We start from the raw sequence: 23463 nt of genomic DNA on the forward strand, positions 1-23463 counted from the left end.
GAGTCCCCTCAACCGGGATCGTGGTTACTTTATTTAACCTGGATACTAGGGGGTCCACGACCGGAGGAGCCGACCATTTCTTGAGAAGGGTTTCCTCAAAGGGGTAACGCACCGCCATGTATTTGGGGACCAAAAAGGTCCGTTGTGGGCAACCCCATTCCTTGTAATTGAACTTGTCAAAATAAGTCCGATACGGGAATACCTTAGGCGAACGTGCTGGCTTTTTAGCTTTCTTCTCACGCACTGCCTCTATCTTGGCAACGAACGAATTGAGGGTGTCCATAGGGACAGCGTAGTCCTCAGGTGACCCAGTTGCAATTGCCTGGTTTTCGGGGGAAGAAACACCAGTTCCTGAAGCCACTCTGACCCTACCCTGTCTGCCACCCGAAGGGGACTTCGGACCGGTACAGTCCCACCCTCCTTGCTGCCGCTGACTGAGGGGTTCTAACCCGCCGGTCTCACCGCCCTGAGGAGTTCTGCGCTGTTTTACAGCAGTGTCTGTAGATCCCTAGTGCTCACAGATGCAGAGGGACCAAAGCTGTGTCGGTGGCAGTCCCTCAGCACGATCGGTAAACGATCGCTGAGCGATCTGAAACACGTGTCCAAATTACACAGAGAGAGTACTTACCAGTCCTGAAGAGCTGGGAGACATTACATTGTAGCCAACTCCAGATCAGTACAGGGAAGTCTACTGGCCCGGCATACTGCGACGCAGACATCAGTAGCCCGGTCATATGTATGCCCCGGAGCATAAAAGCTCACCGACCACCTCTGGAGCTGAGGTATGTCGTGGCCTGCCGAGCCGTAGCTCCGACCTGCACACGATCGATGGCTGGGGAGACTACAAGGATACATTCGTCTTGCGCAAAAAGCCAAGCTCCTGCATCAAAAAAACCACAGACCTATGGGCCCGCAGGGTACCTAGGTGCTTCTTCTTCACTAGGCAAAATAAAACTGAGGCTGCTAGGGCAGACTGTGGGAATTGTAGCCTAGGGACCGCCCCCTGGGCAGAACTAAAAGTTCTGAAGTGTTGTATTACAATTTTGCCTAGTAATCTCCAGTGATAGGGCTAACAACCCATTTTGTTACAGAGAGGAGCTGTATTGGTCGGTGAATATAAGAGAAAAAAAAAAATTTGCATGCGGAACTCCGCTTTGATACACTTTTTACCATTGCAAAAGAGACTCCTATAATCACCTTGCTGTAAGCCACCATTAAGTAGCACCTCGTGGTATTCAGAGAGTTGCCCTGTGAATCCCATGTGTGTACAAACTTGCAATTCCCTAATATGCATTATATCTGAGGACATCCATTGCCCCAGGTGTCTATACCCCAACTCACTTCACGGATAATAGTTTCTCAAATTGGCTTCACTACCAGTAGTTGACAGGAATCTAAAACCACAATAGGGTGTGGAGATGAATGACCTAAGTTTAAGAGAAACAAACATCCACCTCCAACATATGTACTGTAACTTAAGGGTCACTGCCCTGAACTCCTGGTTGCACACTGACAAGCTGTTTATTTTAAAGATGGAGAAGGCCATGCTGAAGCTTTAGGCCCCTTTCACATGGGGCAGTGCTCAGCTTTATGGGCGTCTAAATCCACTGTCTGTTTATACCCGTCTGTCCTCTGATCCAATCCTGCCTGGACAGAAGAGAACAGTTCCCCTTCCATTTTCTATTAGTGTACTAGATCAGGTTGGAGGTAGGTGGGTGGGTGTAAACTAACACAAACCCAATTACATCTGCCTGTCCATAGGGGTTAACGTTCCGCCCGATCAGATCCCAGGAAAAACTGACAGGTCAACCTCATTGGAACAGTTGTGTAAAAGGGTCCTTAACCTGTTTTAACAAAATACCTCTAATTTGCAATATAGGGTTTCTCAGTACAAGACTGTAGTAACCATTTCAGGTAGCAGAAACCTGGTCACCACAGTAGCTGTCTTGGAATATGCCTGGAAAGCCTCAATGTCTGGCAAATATTAGAAAATCAGCCTCAAAATGAAATGCAGAGGATTTTTTTCCACAACAATTAAAATTCTGAAATGAAAAAAATCACAATTCACCCACAAATTCACAAGTTGTAAGGTAAAGCAGCTGACAATTCTCCTGGTATATAAGAGATCAATAGTAGTACAGTATAAATGCAGCGTTTATACACTAAAAACTCCTCCAGCTCTCCACACATGTATGCGTTGGGAGGAGTCTGGTCACGTGACATCCTTACGATTGGTAGTCGGCCATCTTACCGGTTGGAAACATTCTAAAAGGTCCGTACACACGATCAGAAAATCAGGAGTAAAATTTCATCAGATGAGCGATCTGACAATTTTTGGATCGTTAGTAGGATGCTTTCGACAGCAGATTCAGAATTTAGTCCAGATGACAAAAACCGGATGTGCAGACTAGAAGATTTTTGTCATATGTGGACACCACGTCTGATTTTCGTTTAATTAGTACAGTTTTTGTCCCAAAAAAAAAAAAAATCGTAAGAGCAACACTACGCATGCTCAGAAACAAGAACACATACAAAACTATTCAGCACATTACATCACTTCTGAAGTTGAATTCGGTCATACAAGAATTTTTGTATGTTGAGTAACCTCTTTACTTTCAATAAGAGACTAGCATGCAAAAAACAAACAAAAAAACTGATAAAAATCCATCCAATAATCTGATAGTGTGTACCAGGCTTTAGTGTCATAAGGATTTACACCCAATTTTAACTATTATGTTTGTGAGCTTCTTCTTAAATAAATCTTATCAGTAATACTGCCCAATGAAGTCTCTCCTTGCCCATTTCCTTATGCAGCGAGACCTCGTTTATGCTGGATCGGGTCAGTGTTTAAAGAATGCATCATCATACATGTGTGGAGAGCTGGAGTAGATTGTTTTCAAGAGAATTTGACTATTTTTGATTAAGTAGTCCACCACTTAGGGTAAGGGTCAGGTGAACTTCTGTAATTGGCAACGCATCCTTCTCAGAACCCTTTGTGTAGACCTGCACTTATTGGACCCTTATACGAGAAGCTTTATTCTATAATTAGTGTATAAGCACTGCATTTAAATTATAAAATGGCTTGTGTAAACAATAAACGTTATATTTACTAACTAGTCCTCAGCTAAATTGGAATGGGAAAGTGGGAAAGAGCATTAGAATCACTTCAGCAAATTTAAATGTTGGGCCTAGTTTGAATAAGAAATTTCAAAAAGGAAGGTTTTACACATCAAAGTTCAAACCAGGATTTCCGTTTTAAAATTTGGTTATGGTGATTCCATCAGTTTTTTTCTTTCTTCTCTGGACACAGAGTCCCTTGAACACAGCCTGCAAGCATCTTAAAATGTTTTCAGAATGAAATGGGATAAAAAAAAAAAAAGGAAGGAAGGAAGGAAGGAAGGAAGGAAGGAAGGAAGGAAGGAAGCCATGATAGGAAATAAGATAATGACAGGAAATGTGAAAAACGCATTTTAGGTTTGGAATGTGATAGAATGATCATATACAATACATGCACAGTTTACCTTCTTCCTCAGTTTCTTGATGGGAAGTTCATTGTCAGGAGCCTGCTTTAATACAGCTTTGATAGTTCCCTTCCAGTTAAATTTACCTGTAAAATATAGGTGAACAGATTATCCAGCCTTAACGCAACTGTGTCACCTTATCAATCACCATTAATATCATTATTAATACAATGAGGCAAAGTCTGACGATGTATACAATGAAGGAAGAAAGAAAATATCTAACTCTTTTATACACAACTAAGGGTTACATGCGCAAATAATACTTTTCTAGTTGCCATGTAAAGGGCCAGGAGATTATGCCACAGAAATGACAAGAAGTGACTAACAGGCTGCCAGATTTCCCTTGCAGGAACACAAGGCAAGAGAAGGGAAATGGTGTGCCGTAAACCAATAGGAAACCAAAAATCAATCTTTAGTATCATGACCATTTTAAACTGCTTAGAAGCTGGCTTCCGATTGGTGGCAATGTATTACTGAACACCACAATGTAAACAAGTCCCCAGTTAAAATGGGATCCTGCTTTTTTCCATTATACTGTAATTTAAAATGTTTTTTCTTTTCTAGTTCACAAGGTTATTAAAGTTAATCTCCAGAAATTGGAAAAAATTCCAACCTTGCAGTGGTCCCAATGCGCTGCAACAGTTAAATGCTTGTTATGTCTAGCGGCTGAAGTACAAAGATATAGTTCTGCCTTTTAGCAGAGCCCCTCCAGCAGTGCGATCAGTCCCCTACTGCCTCGCCTCCAAGCCACTCACGGCTGTGGTTGCACTCTTGCTTCATTAACGTATAATACAGAGTTACTAGTCCAGCATTGTACATAATGATAAGCAATCATTGGTGTAAGGCAAGTAAAAGTGCCTGTTACTGTACCCCACAGACATAATGAGCATTTAACACTTTGTAATTCTAAGAGTAGGTTGTAAACCTCAGACGTGAAATACGAACAAAGCATATCCCTCTATAGCAGGGGTCTCTAACTAGCGTCCCTTCAGCTGTTGCGAAACTACAAGTCCCATGAGGCATTGCAAGCCTGACAGTTACAAGCATGACTCCCACAGGCAGAGGCATGATGGGACTTGTAGTTTGAGACCCCTGCTCTATAGTATGTAAGCTGTCTCAATTAAGAGCGCCAAGTGTAATTTCTGTCTGCTACTTTTCTGGAGGAATGAATCACTTCTATCAGCATGAATCACTTCTGACAAGGGAGATAGCTCCAGCTGATTGACAGCCTCAGCTCTGTTCCTGTGTGAAAGAGAAAAACAAAAAACAAAAACCTTGTCCAGCAATAAATGTACCTTTACATTTGTTAACACTATTCTCTTCATCATTTTCCTCCTCCCCACAGTTTTCTACATCATCTTCTTGTTCTGTTTGGAATAAAAAAAAAAAAAAAAAAAAAAAAAAAATCACTTTACGTAAACAGTTTATGCAGAAGAGACAACATATGAAATGTCGGTACATTGCGACGACTATTGCTGACCTCTGTCTGAAAATACAATTTTTATGTCTGTTTTGCTCACCAGTCTTCAATATTTTCAGTGAATGATTTTCAACCTCAAAAAAAAAAAAAAATCACAAGTTCTAACCAAGCTCTCTATTGATTTATATTACAGAATAAGGGAGGTGCAGATTTCATTTATGACAAGCAGGGAAGGCTTTGCTACAAAAAGTTTTAGATCTAGGTTGATAGGCGGTACATTGATGTTTTCTTCTTGGGGTACATGTTTTTGTTAAAAGAAAAGAAAAGAACGTAGCCAAACACTCGTCACTGGATGGTATTGTTTGTACCATTTTAAACAAGGTTTATATAATGTACACAGCCCATGGGTGATGGGCAGCGATGGGTAGCAGTGACGGGGGGCACTAGTGGGCATTGATAGGTGGCACTGGTGGGCACTGGCAGGTGACAATAGGTGGCACCGGCAGGGGGTACTGAATGGCACAGAGGAGGCATCTTTACCTCCTTCCTCTTCAGGACCGATGTTCCTTTAACATAAGCCAGTGATCGGGTTTTTTTATCCTCACGCTGTTAGCGTGAGGAGAAAAAAAAAGATCACCGAGCTTTTGTTTACATCATGTGATCAGCTGTCATTGGCCGACAGCTGATCACATGGTAAGGGGCTGGGATCGGCCCCTTACTAGGATCGGTGATCAGCCGAGTTTCCGTGACTCAAGGCGAGGCGACATGGATTTACACCGACTACGGAAGATACAAGCACAGCCTGCCTGTATTTGAATGCTGGATGACAGTGGATGTAAGCTAACTATGCTAGCATGGATTGGCTGCCATGCTTAGTGTGGTCAGTCTAATATCAAGAGGAGAGGCACAGAACGGACCGACCAGGTAATGGAGAACAGTCATGGCGACAAAATTCATATGAAAAGTCAAGTAGAAATATATTAAAGTGGGAGTAAACTCCCTTGGTTGATTTTTACTCATAGGTAAGCCTACAATAAGACTTAGCTATAGGTACAGTAAATATCTCCTAAACATGCAGTTTAGGGGATATTTGTGAAGCTGCCTGTGATCTCACCTGCACATACCCATGCCGTTCTGAGTCCTGTGCCATGAACAGCATTCCCCGCTCACCTTCCTGGGAGCGATGTCCTCGCTGCCCATCCAAAGGACCGGAGCCCGCCAACCCGGAAGGAAGATGGAAGCCCTGTCGGTGGTGACATCATGCTGCTGGATATATGTGGCCACTAAAGCCCACCCACCGAGAGAGTACGGCTGGCAGGAAGTGGTTAAATGGACATTTTTTTTTAACCACAGTTTAGTGTCACTTTAATCTTTTCTATCAGTCTTAGTCAAAGCTTTTGATTTCAATAAAAGTTAATGAAAAGAAATGGCATTATAAGTGTGGTGTTTATTATATCAATGTTGGACTCGGACCTGTGGGATGGGTTTCTAAGCATTACATCAGAAGTTCTTGTATTAAGAATGTGGGTTGGGCGCTGCCACACACCAGACTGTTTACCTTAAAGTAAATCATCCTCAAGGTTTATAGTACAAGTACTTTCAGATATGGCAGAATTTCAATCTCTAATTTAGAACACAGAGCAAGAGCTCTGGGATGGGAAGAGCAAATGCTAAGATCCAACTTGCACCAATCATTTGCAGCATGGATTGCAGCATCTGCAGCTACACAAAATGGTGAAGTCTTGCTTTTAATCAAATTTACTGTTCTTTTTTTAACATACTGTATGTAAATCATTTAAAGTCCATAGCCTAGCCTTAAACTTAACATTCATGTAGTTCAACTTGTTCCCTCGCCATTGACTGGGGAACAGCACCATTCAGCTTAGAGCAGCAGTAGTGCAGACTTATGCACCAAAACAGTTACAAAGAAGACCACTCTAGAAGCGCTGGGCAATCTGGTTCCTACGCTATCTTTACTGTCCCTTGCTGTAATTTTACTATGATATACTATAGTGCAGAGCTGCCACAGGAACACTTGGTTTATGCATTAGCACACAACCAACAAAAGAAGACAAAAAGGGCAACTTCCCTGTACTCTGAGCTGATCCTGCATGTGATACTCTGCTATCCAGCAACCTGCTTGACCTTCTCTGCATTATGGTAAATTTCCAACAGGGCAGTAAGGATGAGGCAGGGAAGAATGGTCCACAAAAGCCACAAGGGTAGCTTATTAGCTACACTACAGCCAGTTTCCAAAAAACATCTAACTATACCAGATTCTTCAGGTTTCCTCCTCTGTGTTTGCTCTTCTTCGCCATTCTCCTGGACATCCCCACCATCATTTTCCCGTTTCTTTTTCTTTTTCTTCTTTTTGTCTGTTCTATCCTCATCTTCACCCTCTTGACACTCCTCTTCCATTTTGCGTTTCTTGCCCCTTTTATTGGTTTCATTTTCTGTCTGTTCCTCTGAGTTCAGATCCTTCTTCTCTTTTTTATTCTTTTTCTGCCTTTCCTCCTTGCGTTCCCTTTTGCTCCTCTTCTTAGTTTCTTCCATGGTTTCTGAAGTTTGAGATGTTTCTTCAGGAGCAGCTGTGTCCTCTGGTTTTCCTGTTTCTTTGCCAGCTGCTTCTTTTGTCTGTGAAATTATTCCAAACTTCTAAGTAAATGTCAAAGTCGGATATGCACCAATCATTAGCATTTACTTCAATAATACTTACTGTGCTGGTGGCTTCTGAGAAAATCTCCCAAACTTTGTCTTGTATAGCTTGATTGTGAATTTTTAGGCTGTTCTTCATCCAGTTCTGCAGAAAAATAAAAAATAAATAAAAATAAAGTAAACTGGACCAAGAGTTTTTAAAAGGAAAAGCTCCAACCCATCTTGCACTGTACCTCAATTTTGGTCCAAATGTGAGAGGGGTGGGTCAGAGTAAGTCTCTTTCAGATTTGGTCAGTATTTGCATAATAGAGTACACTGGGCTTCAAGGGTGGTATGGGAGACAGCTGAAGCAACACATGGGTGTCCGTCATTTCAAATGGTCCAGGTTAATGTGTTACTAAACCCAACAGTAAAATCAGTCTGTATATGCACTAAAGCATGCTCGTTATACTCACCGTGGAGTTAATCATGTGCATTGTGTAAAAAGCCTGTTTGACCCGGTCTTCTCTGATCCTCCCCTCCTTCCACAGTCCCCAATCTGCCTGCTGAGCACTCTGCACATGCTCAGTTTGGTGTGTATTGCTAGTTTTTTTTGGGGGGGGGGGGGGGGGGGGGGGGGGAGGGAGGGAGGGTGCATGTGATATACACAGGACCAATCAGCACTGTCCAGACAATAGGTCAGGGTTCATGCAGCCTCATAGGACAGTTAGAGAATGAAAACTCGGTACAAGCTTTAACCAATGCTCGGCTGGACACTGATTGAAGTAACAAGACCGCTATATACTGCTTATGAAAAAGTGTATTTAGCAGTTGATATTTACTAAAATAACTGCATTTCTGTGTACTGTGAGAGACCAGATATAGTGAATGCAGGGTCCTGGGTTTAGTAACACTTTAACCTCCCTGATATTTTTCCTAAGTGTGGCTCAGGGTTAAATTTCAGTACCATTAGCGGTAACCCCAAGCCACACTCAGGATTGCATTGCAGGGTCCTGTTGAGGTATACTTACCTTGTCCCCAGGGTCCTTCGATGTCCCCCCGCTGTGTCTGCGGGCTGTGTCCTCTGCCTGAAGCCTTTGTGTGCCGAGCTCCGTTCCCTGCGAGCATCGCGACACATGGGAGCGGAGCCTGGCAGCAAATTAAAAAAAATTAAAAAATCATAATACATACAGTAATGTAATCTTACAGATTACATTACTGTATGAATTTCACAACCCTTTTGTCTCCAGTGCTTTGTCCAATGCCCTGCATGCAGTTTTATATGATGTATACTGTTCTTTCAGCCTGGAAACTGGAGACTGTCCATAGCAACCAAAACTGTCCCTTTACATCAAAAGTGGTTTTAGCTAGAAAACAGCAATCATAAATTAGAACACTTGCAGAATTGAGCAATAGTGAATTGTGGGGAAATTTTTTTTATTATTATAATTTATGATTTTGTGTTTAAAAACTATATCATACCCGGGATATCTACTAGACTCTTGTTTGGACAGATTTAAGTGTGTTATTGCTAAGAATTACAGGTCTACAATATAAAATGCCAAATTTCTATGCAAAATAATTGTACCGCTCTCAGCACCTAAAATCAGAACTAATCATACCGCCAGGGAGGTTAATAGCGACTATAGGAAAACAAAGTATAACTGTAGCCGTCCACAGTGGGGCTCTACCTGGGCTACCAATTATATGCGGGACATGCCTCCATTTCCTAATTTGAGGCAGCATAAAGCAGTGCATAGATAGCTAAAAGAAAAATCAAGATCTTACCCTTCGCATTAACATTTATGCATTACTAACCCATTCCTGGCATAGGACAGATGACAAGAATTGAAGCACGGGATTTTTAGCATGATCAAAAAACAGCATTTGTAACACTATGAAAATAAAAATTTCATCCAACCATATTTAAAATTGTGCATTTAATCTATTATCACATATCATGTACAAAAGTCAATAGCATGCTGTGTGGTCAAAGCAGGCTCAATTGCGGGCACAGTTCTACAATCCTAACATGTTGTGGACACCAAAAGGTATTTGCTTGGGTACAGCAGGCGAGAACAGAGAAACTCTGATCAGTGTGGTGATGTTCACGTAGTCCAACAGGCTTGAAGTCTAAGCCTGACATTGAGAGTTGTAAAGCTAAAAACTTGGTATAGTGGTGTCGCCATCTGGGTATATACTGTGGAAGTACACTGCAGTGCTAATTTTTGCAGCAAATTTCGATTTAGTCTTAAGCCTCATACACACGATTGGATTGTTGGCATTCGTATTGCTGTCTATGCCCCCATTAGGGAGATCTACCCTATTAGTACGGTTTAACATGATCACTGAAAGTGCAATTAAAAGAAAATCCCAAGTTTTGGGCTGGCCCCAGAAAAGTAATAGAGGGGAACTCTTCTCATTGGGTATACTGGTTCTGGTGATCTCAAGAGATCCCCTTAAATTGCAGGGATTTTCTCTCACTTCCTGGTTTGGCAATGGGACAGGAAGTGAAGTTAAATCTTTGGGACACAGATGGCCAAAAAAAAAAGTTTTGCCTAGAGATACACAATAGAACTGATCAAAATAGTGTATATATTGTGAGGCGCTGGCTGGCAAGATTGTGGATGGTGTGTATGTGTCACTTTGGTGTCTCATAGGCTTATGGCTCAAGTCCTGTTCTGCATCCTAAACCCAGAGACCGTAGTGCTTTGGGTGGGATAAAGTCAACATCTTGCCTAGGAGCAGACCTCATGACTGCTCTCAGCAGGCCTTTTTTTTATGTGAGCGTCAAGGGTCTCGCTCACGTGTATTTAAAAGGCTGGAAGAACATATAAAAAGGTACAAGACCTGCCTTTTTTTGCTGGTGAACACTCATTAGTCAGGAACTGGCCTGAGCCAAGTTAGTGGCTCAGTTGAGCAGATATTTTGTTTTATACAATGTATTTGCTGTAAAAGACCCTCCTGCATTGAATAAAAGAGCAAGACTAACTTGCTTGGTTTGTCCAGGGACACCCATTGTTCCAGGGTGTCCCTGTCCCATGCATGGTTAACCCCTTCCTGACCAGAGCACTTTTTGCAATTCGGCACTGCCGACAATTGCGCGGTCGTGCGATGTTGCATCCAAAACAAAATTTAGGTCCTTTTTTCCCACAGATAGAGCTTTCTTTTGGTGGTATTTGATCGCCTCTGTGGTTTTTAGTTTTTGTGCTATAAACCAAAAAAGAGCGACAATTTTGAAAAACAAAAAAAAAAAAAAAACAATATTTTGTACTTTTTTCCTATGATAAATATCCCCCCTCCCTCCTTTTTTTTATTTTGTAAAAAAAGCAATTTTTTTCTCAGTTTAGGCCGAGATGTAATAGTCTACATATTTTTGGTAAAAATCTCAATAAGTATTATTTTTTTTTTTACTAGTAATGGCAGTGATCTGTGATTTTTATCGCGACTGTGACATTATGGGCAGACACATCGGACGATTTTGACACATTTTTGGGACCACTGTCATTAATACAGCGATCAATGCTATAAAAATGCATTGTTTACTGTAAAAATGTCACTGGCAGTGGACGGGTAAACTTTAGGGGGCAGTGAAGGGGTTAACTGTGTTCCCTGGGAGGCAATCCTAACTGAAGAGGGAGGGGACTGACTAGAGGAAGTGACAGATCGTGGTTCCTCGCTAATAGGAACTCACGATCTCTCACTCCTGTCAGAACAGAACAGGGAAGTATGTGTTTACACACACTTGTCCCTGTTCTGTGTCTCCTGTTCACGATCGCTCGTGGCCGGCGTCCATGATGACCGTCGGCCATAAGCACACCACTGTTGCACAGCGGGCGTGCCGCCTGCTATCCCGACCCCGCGAGCCGACGTATAGCTATGACGGCTCATGCAGGGGAGCCAACCTGCCACGGTATAACTGCGACGGCTGGTCGGGAAGCGGTTAAAGTACTTTAAAATGTTTGTTGTAACCATTGATTTTTAGTATGAATGGAAATTCTGATTCTTAAAAAAAAAAAAATCAGAATTACAAAAATGACTGTCAATTTGACTATACCAAGCATTAGAAAATCAAACCTACCTACCAAAAATGAAATTCTACTAGAGTATGGCCAGCTTTAGACTTACCTGAAATTTGGCTTTTTTTCTTGGGATGTTATCATAAGTGCTTATCTGATTCAAGATATTCTTCAGGTTTGGAGTAATGTTAGGTCTATTCATCACTTCATGAATTTTCTGTAATAGGAAGAAAAAGGAAACAATCAAAGTGTGTACTTTCTGGCTTGGAAGGGGAGGGAAGTAAAAAGTTGTACAGTAAACCATAAACTATTTGAACTTTCACAGCAGTAAGAACAGGGACATGAAGAATTACAGATTTGTGTCCATTAGCTGCTGTACAATTGTCATGGCTTTAAAACCCATGAAACCATGTTCTCTATGGCATTAAAGGAATAAAAGTGGTGTCCTTTCCCCAGTCCCAGCCTGAGGACTGGACAGTGATGGAGCTACCAGTAAACTGGTATGGCCATCACTCTGCCCTCTCTTGAATGAATGAAATACTTGTATAGCACACAATGCGAACTGAATCGCCTCTAGGCTCTTCCTATCAGAATTTCTTTTATACTGTGGGAACACACAGTATGTTAGCTGCTAAAATCAGTTTCAATCACAGTCTGCTCCTATTATGCAGTTTGGGTGAGCTTTCTGAAAGTGCACTAAAGTCCTGCATGCAAACTGAGGGACATAATAGAAGTTTATGGGAAAGTGCAGCTAACTCACATATAAGCCAAGGGCACATAGTTAGGAACAGAAATTGGAACATTTGGCCTGCATTTATACACGCTCACATTTGGTGAATTTATGAGATTTATGAAAGGATTTAACAACAATGATATTTAGATCTAAACATTGGTGTTAGATCTACATAACACCTCCCTCTCTCCATAATATGGAGGTAGTTGTCCCATAGCCCGAAGAGAAAGCTGGAAACAATGGCAAATAACAGTCAGCTGAGGCACAGGAGGTAGGGAGCACAGTAAGCACATTTGTATTTTTCTAGGACCAACTTTTTTTTTGCATTTATTAAATATGTATAAAAATACTTTTGTTAGGGGTTACATGCGCTTTGAATGAAAATTCAGTCCCAAGTGGAATGTACCCATTGAAAAATTCCTTTTTAAATTCCAACAGAATAAGACTTGTATAGCACAGGAAATACAGAATGCTCCTATAATCACTTCCAAAAAGCTACTCTGAAAAACTATTTATAAGTGGCAGTTAAAGGAATGGAAATTACATGACTTGGGCTCACAGGATTTCAGGTACATGGAGCAGATGGAAATAATTATAAATTGGGTACAAATTAAAAGACAAACATATCCTTGCTTCTGGCAACACATAACTGACGTCATGAAATTACCTCCATCATTAACCATTTAATTATATAACTGCTACCCCATATTGACCCTCTAGTCTATGTTAACCCTCTTTTTTTAACCACACACTGGTGACGATGTACTGTAGGAATAGAAGCTGTTCTCTTTTAAAATGTGAAGGATAAGAAGTGAGCCTGTGTTTATTTTATATACCCAACAATGTGTGAGGGACACAAGAGGTAACTGCTGACCCTGCCAGAAATCGAATGGGCAACCTGCCCTCTCGTGCCTTTCCTGACCATTATCAGTTAGCATCTTTCCAAACTATCTTTGGGCTACAGAATACCCCCCCCCCCATGTCATGGAGGAGGGGAGGGGAGGGGAAGATCAGTACAGAATGTAAGCACTGTCACCCTTAGGCCATAAAATGTGTTATCTGCAGGATTCCCAGGTATAATAAATGAAAAAACAAACAAAAACAAACCAAACAACAACAAAAAATTTATGCAACCACCACATCTAGGGAGAGGTGAGCTGCAACATACTACATTTTTATTATTGGGTTTAGATATGATTTACGTTTAAAACAATGCTTTTTGGTGACCATTAAACCAATTTCTAAAAAGTCATGCATTCGTTTTATCCTACAATTTTTCAGCAAATTTGGTTAGTGGGCGTAGAGAAACAAAACCTCCTATGAACCCCCCCCCCCCCCCACATGTTAATGGTTAAAGTCATAGATTTAGCACCCCTGCCACCACCCTCTTAATGCATCTAGTATAAGCAATTTAATTAGTCCTAACATCAGCCTCCTGTCATCATACCCAGCACAGGCACTGAGGCTGGGAGAGGAAAGGACAGCACTTGCAGCATTTGCTGACAGAAAAATACAGCAGACTGAGCAGAGGGATGTCATCTTCAGTCTTGTTCTTCCTTCATTGTCCAATCAGTAGGCAGAGGGTGCAAAGCCATGCTTCCACAGGATCGAAATCTGAGCTGCACAGGATCACATTCCTTTGGCAGGTAAAACAGTACACACATTTGTATTTCAGCAGTGTAAGTAGCTGTTTAAAGGATAAGTTCACCTTTCTATACATGTTCTACCCATATTTAGGGTGTAACATGTTCAGCAAACTCCCCCCGCACCCCCAATCCTCCCCTTTTCCTGTGACTTGGGGGGGGGGGGGTCGGGGATCTTCTCTTCACACCTGTCATATTAAGAAACAGCATCAGGAATCTGTGAATGTTAAAAAAGTCCCGTGTTCCACCTCGCCAAAATGACTTGTAGTATGAATGGGCCACAAGCGTGATGATCAGCACGTTCATTGTCCATTCACACTACCATCAGCTTACAAGCTGACAGCCCCTACAGAACTACAGCTGAAAGCTGGAGACAGAGGGATTCATTTACAAAGACTGTGCAAAACTTGGTGCAGCTGTGCATAGAAACCAATCAGCTTTGAATTTTTTTTTTAAAGCTTAATTGAACAAGCTGAAGCTAGAAGCTGATTGGCTACCATGAGCAGCTGCACCAGATATCCAGTGTAAAGCCCCATACACACTATCAGATTTTCTGCAGATTTTTGTCTTCAGATTTACCAAAACCATGTAGTGCAAGGGCCTGCCTGATTGCATACACATTGAAACTCCTAAGGTTTGACCTCACATTATATGGTTTTGGTAAATCTGAAGGAAAAAAAACCAGCAGAAAATCTGATAGTGTGTACGGGGCTTTAGTAAATCAACCCTAGTGTGCAAGATCCTGAAATTGCATTCGCAATCTACTGATCCTGAGTGTAATACTTTGCAGGCTCCTTAAAAAAATTAAATAAAAAAAAAAATTAACATTTTTTAACCTTCAAACATTTGCATTTATTTTTTCTGTAAAAGTTGAACTTAGCCTTTAATCTATGCCTTATCCCACAGCCTGGCTATAGTTAAAAGGAGCCCCTCAACCAATTCAGAGAAGAAACAGTGAAATCATTTTTAGGTCACAGGGAAAAGCCTGGTAATATTATATTTTCAGGTCCCTATACATTAGATTGATCACCAAGTTGTAGATATAAAATACAAGAAGAAGAACTGTGACAATCTAGCATACTTGACAGCCAGAGCAGATTTTAAACATTCCCTACTCTATGAAGAAAATACCTTTAATAATAACAAAATAATAAATAAAAACAGATAGTAAAAATGGAAAGAAAACAAACACAGGCAGTAAAAACTTATAGTGTCCACCCACACAGTAAAAACTAGTCTTGTTCAGGGCAGTGCTACCTTACACTGGTGGTCAGTAGAAGAAATGCCCCATTACACTGGGGGGGAAGAAAGCCCTTTAAGTGGTAGTAAAGCCCACCTTGTTTACTTGTAACTACAGGTAATCCTATGATAAGAATTACCTGTAGGTACAGTAAACATCCTAAACATGCATATCTCCTAAACATGCACCATTTAGGAAATATTTACAATAGTAGCAGCCAGTGACATCACTGTCGCATGCGCACTGCGTTCTCAATGGACGGTGTGCTGCTGGAGTGACATCGCCGCGGCTCAGCCATTCAAGCAGCTGAAGTTTGTGAACCCGGGTGAAGATGGAAGTTCTATCATCGGTGACAGCGCACCACTGGAGGGCTTCATTCCAAGGCAAGTCTTTCATACTGTGCTAGTATGTGATGCTAGCATATTATGCCATTATCCTGCAGGGGACCCTTTTTTTTCTTTTCTCCACCACCACTTTATATTAGTGACCAGTAGGAGGAATTTCCATCCTTTGCAAAACTAAAAATGGTCATTGGTTACTTACGTGGAAGACATGGGGAGAGGCTTTACTGCAGGGTCAGTAAAACTGTACCAATTAAGTGCCAATTTAAAAGCACTGAACAACCTGCATGCCATATTCTTGTAGCTTTGGGTCAGCATGGCTTGGATATTTTATAGTTACTAAAATCTGGCAATTAACCTTTATGCTCTGTCCAGAGTTTTGTTTCATAGGCTATAGTATATGTAGTGCTCTTTAGTATCGTGTTATAGCAACCTAAAAACATGCTACCATTGTCAGTCTGTGGCAGTGATATATACCTGAATCCACTGCTGCTGTTTCACATCTCCCTTGTTGGCCTTCGCTTCAAAAGCCTTCCCACCATATTTCTGATCTTCACTTATACACTTCAGATGACTTTTATAATCATCTCCCCTGAAATGAACAGAAAGTATAAAAACACAAAAACTGAGTACCATTCATAACCATTCAATGTTTTTGCGCATTGGGTAACCAATTCATTTCAATGGCCTGCCCTATGCACAGCAAAGTAGCTTGTGCACCTTTTTGAGCTTCAAGCCTTTTTGTCCTTTTCCAACCATGCCAAAAATCCACATCAAGTTGCTGCATTTGGGGTACCATTAACAATAAGTGGCATCACATTTGTGACACTCATGTTCATAAATGCTTTAGTGTGAATGCAGCCTAAAAGACTTCCCTTCCCGACCCCAATCAGCATTGTGTCACTTGTGTCGTGCAACGGTATGAATGAGTCCCTTCCACTCGTACAGCATTAAAACCCCTAATGGTACATTTTAGGACGTACTACTCTCTTTGTTCTCCTTTCATCATCTCTCCCTAGCCTTCTTTCTCGTTATTTCTCTCCCTGTTTCTTTGTTCCTCCCCCTCTTTTCCATGTATTCAATATTTATATTCCTTCCCTTACTCTTTGGTGGGTGAAGAATGGGATGAGTGGCAGTGCTAGCGGGAAGTCCTGATCAACCAACTTAGGTGCTCTTGATAAAGGCCATCTGCTGATCTGAGAACTGTAGTGGGGACTTTCAATGGCAACTCACTATGTCTCTGACTTTGTGATGTTTAGCAGCGACACCTATGCAGAAATCAGGAGATAAGGTGTCCTTTAGCCCCTCCCACTTCACATTCCACACCAGTCAGCTGACCTCTAGTCTCTGCCACCCAGCCATGGCGTGAACTGAATGGGCAACTGCAGAGGCTTTGTGGGTGTCCGTGGGCTCCAGGAACAGCCCAGCTGGGCGGCCGCAAAAAGGCTGGGAAAGTGGTGCGGGACTCTGGATTCGGTGACCCCTGGCAAATTGTCATTCGACCCCTTAGGGCAGTGATGGCGAACCTTGGCACCCCAGATGTTTTGGAACTACATTTCCCATGATGCTCTGGCACTCTGCAGTGTAGTGGAGCATCATGGGAAATGTAGTTCCTAAACATCTGGGGTGCCAAGGTTTGCCATCAATGCCTTAGGGGGTCTCAACCCCCAGGTTAAGAACCACAGGACTAACAGTTCTTGGATGTTATCTGCACATAATACAATGAAAACCTGTTTTTTTTCCTCGGTTTATTTGTATCTATTAGAAACCTGTTTAGCAAATCATAGGTAGCAACAGATTAAAACTGGGGAAAAAAAAAAAAAACACATGCAGACATGTAGGATATTTATGACAGAAGACACCATATTGGCCTCTTATGCCATAAGCCCTTCTATCTGTTTAGCAGTGTTTATGTACACTGAGCCACACACATGCAGCTGAGTTTACATGTACGGCACCACTCTGTGCCATCATGATGTGAATTCCATGTGCATGCCCAGGAGCAAGGTCTTCACAGCCCAGCCAATTGAACGAAGAGTTCAAACTCAGAAGGAACACTGGGAGAAGATAGAAGCACCTGTAACAGCCATGAGCACTAGCAACACAGCACTAGGGTGGATCACTGGGCATACTAGTACATTATGGCAAAAAAAAAAAAAAAAAAAAACACCTGGGGCCCATTTTTTACTAAACCCACAACAGTAAAATCAGTTTTTATATGCAGCATATCATGCTCGTTATATTCACTGTGGAACCTAAGGGGTTGATCCTCTGCATTGTGTAAAAAGGCTGTTTGATCTTTTATCCACAGATCCTCCCTCCCCTTCTTGTATTGCCCCCAAACACGTCTGGATAAGACAGTTACTGGTGTCAGGCTGCACGTGCTCACTTTGGTGTGTATTGCTAAAGAATGTTTTTTTTTCTTGGGAGAGTGCATTTGACCAGCACAGGGCCAATCAGCACTGTGCAGACAGAGTCAGGGGTCCTGAATCCTGATAGGACAGCCAGTGCAATATGAAAACTCCTACAAGCTTTAACAAGACACTGATAGAAGTCAAAAGACCGCTATATACTACTGATGAGAAAAGGTATTTAGCAGTTTATATTTACTAAAATAATTGCATTTCCATGTTCTGTGTACTGTGGGAGACCGGATATAGTGAATGCAGGGTCCTGGGTTTAGTAACATTTTAAAGTGGTTGTAAACCCTTTTAAGTGACTTTTGTAGTGGAAATATCTCCTAAACGTGCGCTGTTTAGGAGATATTTCACTTGTAGTGCGCCAATGTTTTCATCGTCACATGCGCTGTGAAGAAATGGACCACCGAGCTGTTTCTTCCCCCAGCGTGTGCCGTGACTGTCAGCTCCCGCGCACATGCGCGGGAGTAAGGTCACACGGCTCTGGACAGTCACAGAGCCGGAGTCCACGGCCCCCATGTCCTATAATGGGCTAGTATGCGGTGCATACTAGCCCATTATGCTTTTAAATTTGCAGGTAGCAAAAGAGGAGGTAAAACCCATCGGGGTTTACTTCCTCTTTAATGCAGAGGTTTAAAGCATAACTAAAGGCAAAACGTTTTTCTTTGTTTTTGATACAGTGGAGAAGGACAAGAACACGTCAGGTTTTAATTGCTGCTTGTGCCCCCACATTAGGGAGATTCACCCTCTCCATTTGTCACGTTTACTGTCCTCATTGAAAGTAAAACACTAAATTTTGAGTTGCCCTCAGAACAATAATAAAGTGGATATCTTCCAATGGGGACACTAGTTCTCGTGACAACCAGAGGTTTTGTCACTTTGGAGGGATTTCCTCTCACTTCCTATTTTGACTATGGGACAGGAAGTGAGGGGGAACTCTCCTCAATCAAACACAGATGGCAAAAAAAATAATGCCCAAAATAAAGATAAATAATTCCTTCTTTAGTTCTACTTTAATTCAACTGCAAAGGCAATTTTTTTAACAGAAATATGAGCTGCATTTGCTGAATGTGACGTTTGTCTCAAATTGTTGATAGAAGGATAAAAGGAGCTCAACCACAACCCAGAACATACAAAATCAACTCAGCAATTACAGCTCTATTTCATCAAAGTGAAGTTTTCCTTTAAGAAGTATGGGGTAGGGGCCTGGTTCCATCCACAGTAACATGTACAAGTCCTCCATTATGATACAAAAAAAAAAACTACATATAAAACGTATGGCTTTTGACTTTTAAACCACTAAATGTCTAAGAAAAGAAGCTTCAGTGATATCAATGTGAAATTTGTATTTAACTAAACTATACACTTACAAGAAGTCCTTCCCGCAGTCAATACATGAGAGGCATCGACAATTCCTGCACACCGCCCTGTGCTTCTCCACTTGTCCTTTCTTCAGGGACTCTCCACAACCATTGCAGGTGAAAAATACCATGGTGACTGCGGCAAGCGCAGCGGATTCTAATGCCCGAAAACAAACAGAGAAACATTATTCAGAGCGGACAATACCCATAATGTTTTACGGCTATTTCAATTCAAAATCATTACAGGATGGGGGGAAAGTGCTGAAGGTCAGTGCTAGACAGAACTACAATGTAATGGCTGTTAATACCAGAGTAGCAAAAAGGCCATTTCTGACTGACTACAGACTAAAAGGATTGTTTATAAATGTCCTTATAGTAATTGGTAAATCTAAAAAAAAAAAAAAAGGAGGTTGTAAGCCCAAAATGTAATATGTGTGGCCACATTAATAGGAGACATAGTTCTGCCTCAAAGCATACTGTATGTGCTGCAGTACTTAGTCCTCTACAAAGTACCTGTTGATCCTGCCAGCGAAGTCCACCTAATGCAGCTTCCTGTGACGGTGTGGCAACAATGCTGCACTGCTGAATTCAGAGCAGAGTTGTCACTCTATTATAGCTAGCACTACAGCGAGATATGATGATGCTGCATGGGGCGTGGCTATCGGCATTGTTGGTGCATATTAACAGTCCTGTAGCTGGTCAATTAGCACCTGGCCACACCTAGTCCTGCCCACTGCTTTCTGGATTGGCTGTGCTGCTTCTGCTACTGAAAAACTCTCCCCCCTATGAGCTGCAGTGTGTGGGAGGGAAAGCATGTGAAACACACATTCAGTTTTACCGCCATAAAATCAGCAGTGACATCACTGTCAGAGGCTGCAGGTAGGTAACAATTTTCAAGAAAAAAAAAAGTAGCAGCCACAAGTGGGACACATGTCATTACAGGCACCCCATTGTATCTTTGGCACCTAGATATTGTTCCCAATAATGTTGCTTGTACATTGTTAGTAGCTTTTGGTTTTACATTGTAGCACACACCAACACTAACATATTGTCATAGGCATCTGTGCACAACGAGCAGCTCCTTAGCTGGCCATAGAGGAATTGAAATTTGGCTCGTTCAGGAGGAACCAGACAAATTTTGATTCATCTATGGGCAGACTGGTTGTACTGAAGTCAATTGAGACCAGCCTGTGTTTATATCTGCCAGCAGTGATCATTGTATTCTGATGGCAGGGAAACCTCCCACTGGAATACAATAGAACAGAGGGAGGGTTTAAGTGATTTTCTTTTTTTTCCAACCCATGGTTGAAGGAAATCTACGGCCAGCCTTAGTCTAGGCTCACACTAGTGCCGCTGCCTAAATATGCGTCTTTCAGTGCATTTTTGTAGACTGTTTATAATGTGTTCTTTCATGCAATTTCCTACTTCTTGCGTTTTTGTTTTTGCCAATGACGGACATCAATGTTGCTAGGAGGACGAGAGTGGATTTTAAGCAAAAAAAAAAAAAAGTTTAAAAAAATAATCACCCAAATATATGTATATGTATTTATTCATGCAAACCCACAGAAAGAAGAACATACAGTATACCTTTCCAAACATCGCAGCGAACCATGTTGCATTGGTGTGACCAGGCATCATAGAGAATAGTGGGATTTCCACTGTTGTGAATTAAAAAAAAAAATAATTGTAAAAGGGGCTTTAATTGCTTTCACCTCCCCATGCCGGGGAGCAGTGGTGAGCTCAGGTGTTTGATCACGAGTCTGACCTGCCTGGGCTATCCAAGACAACAAAGGGTGGTGGAGGCATTCCCTGCCCTGCAGCCACACATATCATGTCCCTTTCCACCACCTATGATTAGCTGTTGGCTTGAGCAGCCTTATGGTGGGATAGTTCAGGTAGGTTCAGAGGTGCTCTGTGCAAAACCATTACACAGAGCAGAGAAGTATGGCATCACATTAAAGTATAACTGAAGGCAAACCTTTCTCACACTGAGGCGCTATAGCACCAAAAATAAGGTCTGCACAGCGCCTCTCCTGTCACTCCAGTGTGAAAGCTCGAGTGCATTTCTGCATGCGCGTTTTTAGCACGTTTTCAATGCGTTTCCGGATGCAACATGTTCTATTTTTTTTCTGAAACAGATAGCACTGGTGTGAAACATGCTATTGGAAACCATAAACATTCTTTCCAATGCGTTTTTGATGCAGAAACATAAAAACGCACTGGACTACATGTTGTGTGAACTGGCCCCCAAGACTCTAAGGTGGTCCTGTCAAGTAGGACTGATGAGAAAGTAAAAAAAACCTGACTTTATTTTAGCAAGTTCACCCAGGAATAAGGAATTAATTATATCCTTAGATTTAGTGAACAAATGTAATGTCAGTCCTTACCACTGGACCATAGACTGCAACCATGGAGGGACCCCTCATAAACGTAAGACTTAAGTTCTAGTTTGTCTGAGGTGACCGGCGGGAACGTCCCGTCTGAGGGTTGGGGGTGGAGCAGTGTGTCTATCACTCACAAAACTGCTCTCATCCTCCTAGCCTCTGCAGTGTTTCCGCCCCGCGATCCACCACCAGCCAATAAGGTGAGGTGACAGGAACAGTTCACAGAGGTTGAGCTAACAATCTTGCTGAGACTAAAGTCTCATTCGTACACACGGTATGAAAACCAGAAGGGGATTGTCGTTTGATAGGCCGTTGTCCGAAGTTCTTACCATTCGTATGCTCCTTTCAACAATTGTTTTCCGATTTTCGGCCAACAAATTGGATGATAGGTTAGTAAATTTTTGTCAAACGACAGCTCAAAGTCAGATTTTCAGATGTTCAGTACACAAATCCACCACACAAAAGTTGAAAGTACAAACCGAATCAGTGCTCACCAAACACAAAATTAGCAGAAGGGGCCTAAAGGGTGGCTCTCAAGAGATGAAATTCCTCGTAGTACGTCACTACGTTCGTGTTTGTAAAACGTCAATTTGCATACCGTTAGTATGCAAGAGAAGATCTGGCACACTCCCTTTTGACAAATATTGAAAGCTCAGTTGGCCAAGCAATTGTACTGTGTGTACGCGGAGTAATTTATATATATATATATATATATATATATATATATACACACACACACACACGTTTTTTTTTTAGCCGAGACCCTAGAGAATAAAATAGTGGTTGTTGCAATTGTTTGCGTAGCAATTTTTTTTGTTTAAAAAATAAAAAAAAATTTAAAAAAAGCACCTTTAAAAAGGTTTGCAGGTTACCAGTTTAGCGTTACAGAGGAGGCCTTATTGCTCTCGCTCTAATGTTCACGGCGATACCTTACATGTGTGGTTTGAATAACGTTTACATACATGAGCACGGCCTACATATGCGTTCCCTTCTGGAAGGAGATGGGGCTCTTTACATTTTTTTTTTTAATTAAGGATTTTATTTTTACACTTTTATGTTTTGATCACTTTTATTCCTATTACAAGGAATATAAACATCCCTTGTAATAGGAATAGGGCATGGCAGGTCCTCTTTACAGAGAGATGTGGGGTCTACAAGTCCCCACATCTCTCTTCTATGCTGGAAAGTATGATTAAAATTTTTTTTTATTTATATTACATATATATATATATATATATATATATATATATATATATATATATATATATATATATATATATATATATATATATATACACACACACATATATATATATATATATATATATATTTTTTTTTTTTTTTTTTATTTATTTATTATAAAATCAGTCTCAGGCTTTCCAGCAAAAAAAACAAAAAAAAAAAAAAAAACAGCATTTACATCTGCTGGTGCTGGAAGTGATGTCATGACATCCCTTCCAGGCCTTTCTAGCTCTATGATAAACTGCTGCCGCCGGTGTTCTGTGAGCAAAACCCCTGTCAGATCAGAACGGAAATGACGTTCTGTCAGATGACTGACAAAAAATACTCACTGCGGATGCGTTCGAAGCTTGCTAATCTGACAGAACACCTGCAGTCAGAAGGTGGCAGTGGACATCTTGCTACACCCAGCTACGTCTTCAATTTCACTCATTTTAGAAATAACGTGAGCTTATATGCTTAAATACAGTATTTTGAAACCGTAAGACCGTTTGATGTTCTGTTTGCTGAT

The 23463-nt window shown here is 41.5% G+C and overlaps 1 protein-coding gene across 1 annotated transcript in view; it reads right to left on the reverse strand.

Annotated features, from left to right (window-relative positions):
* LYAR (Ly1 antibody reactive) overlaps positions 1 to 23463 on the reverse strand; it is a 43758-nt gene that overhangs the window by 15811 nt on the left and 4484 nt on the right. Inside the window, exons 2-8 of the mRNA XM_077477792.1 lie at positions 19339 to 19486; positions 16029 to 16143; positions 11704 to 11811; positions 7658 to 7741; positions 7215 to 7575; positions 4817 to 4888; positions 3522 to 3607 (exon numbers count right to left, since the gene is read on the reverse strand). Of these exons, the coding sequence (XP_077333918.1) occupies positions 3522 to 3607; positions 4817 to 4888; positions 7215 to 7575; positions 7658 to 7741; positions 11704 to 11811; positions 16029 to 16143; positions 19339 to 19460 (948 nt within the window). The 5' untranslated portion in view covers positions 19461 to 19486. The remainder of the gene's footprint in view (positions 1 to 3521; positions 3608 to 4816; positions 4889 to 7214; positions 7576 to 7657; positions 7742 to 11703; positions 11812 to 16028; positions 16144 to 19338; positions 19487 to 23463) is intronic.

This window comes from Lithobates pipiens, unplaced genomic scaffold, assembly GCF_037356315.1.
Source record: "Lithobates pipiens isolate NorthernLeopardFrog02 unplaced genomic scaffold, aLitPip1_a1.2 Scaffold_13, whole genome shotgun sequence".
In the NCBI taxonomy this organism is placed as follows: Eukaryota; Metazoa; Chordata; class Amphibia; order Anura; family Ranidae; genus Lithobates; species Lithobates pipiens.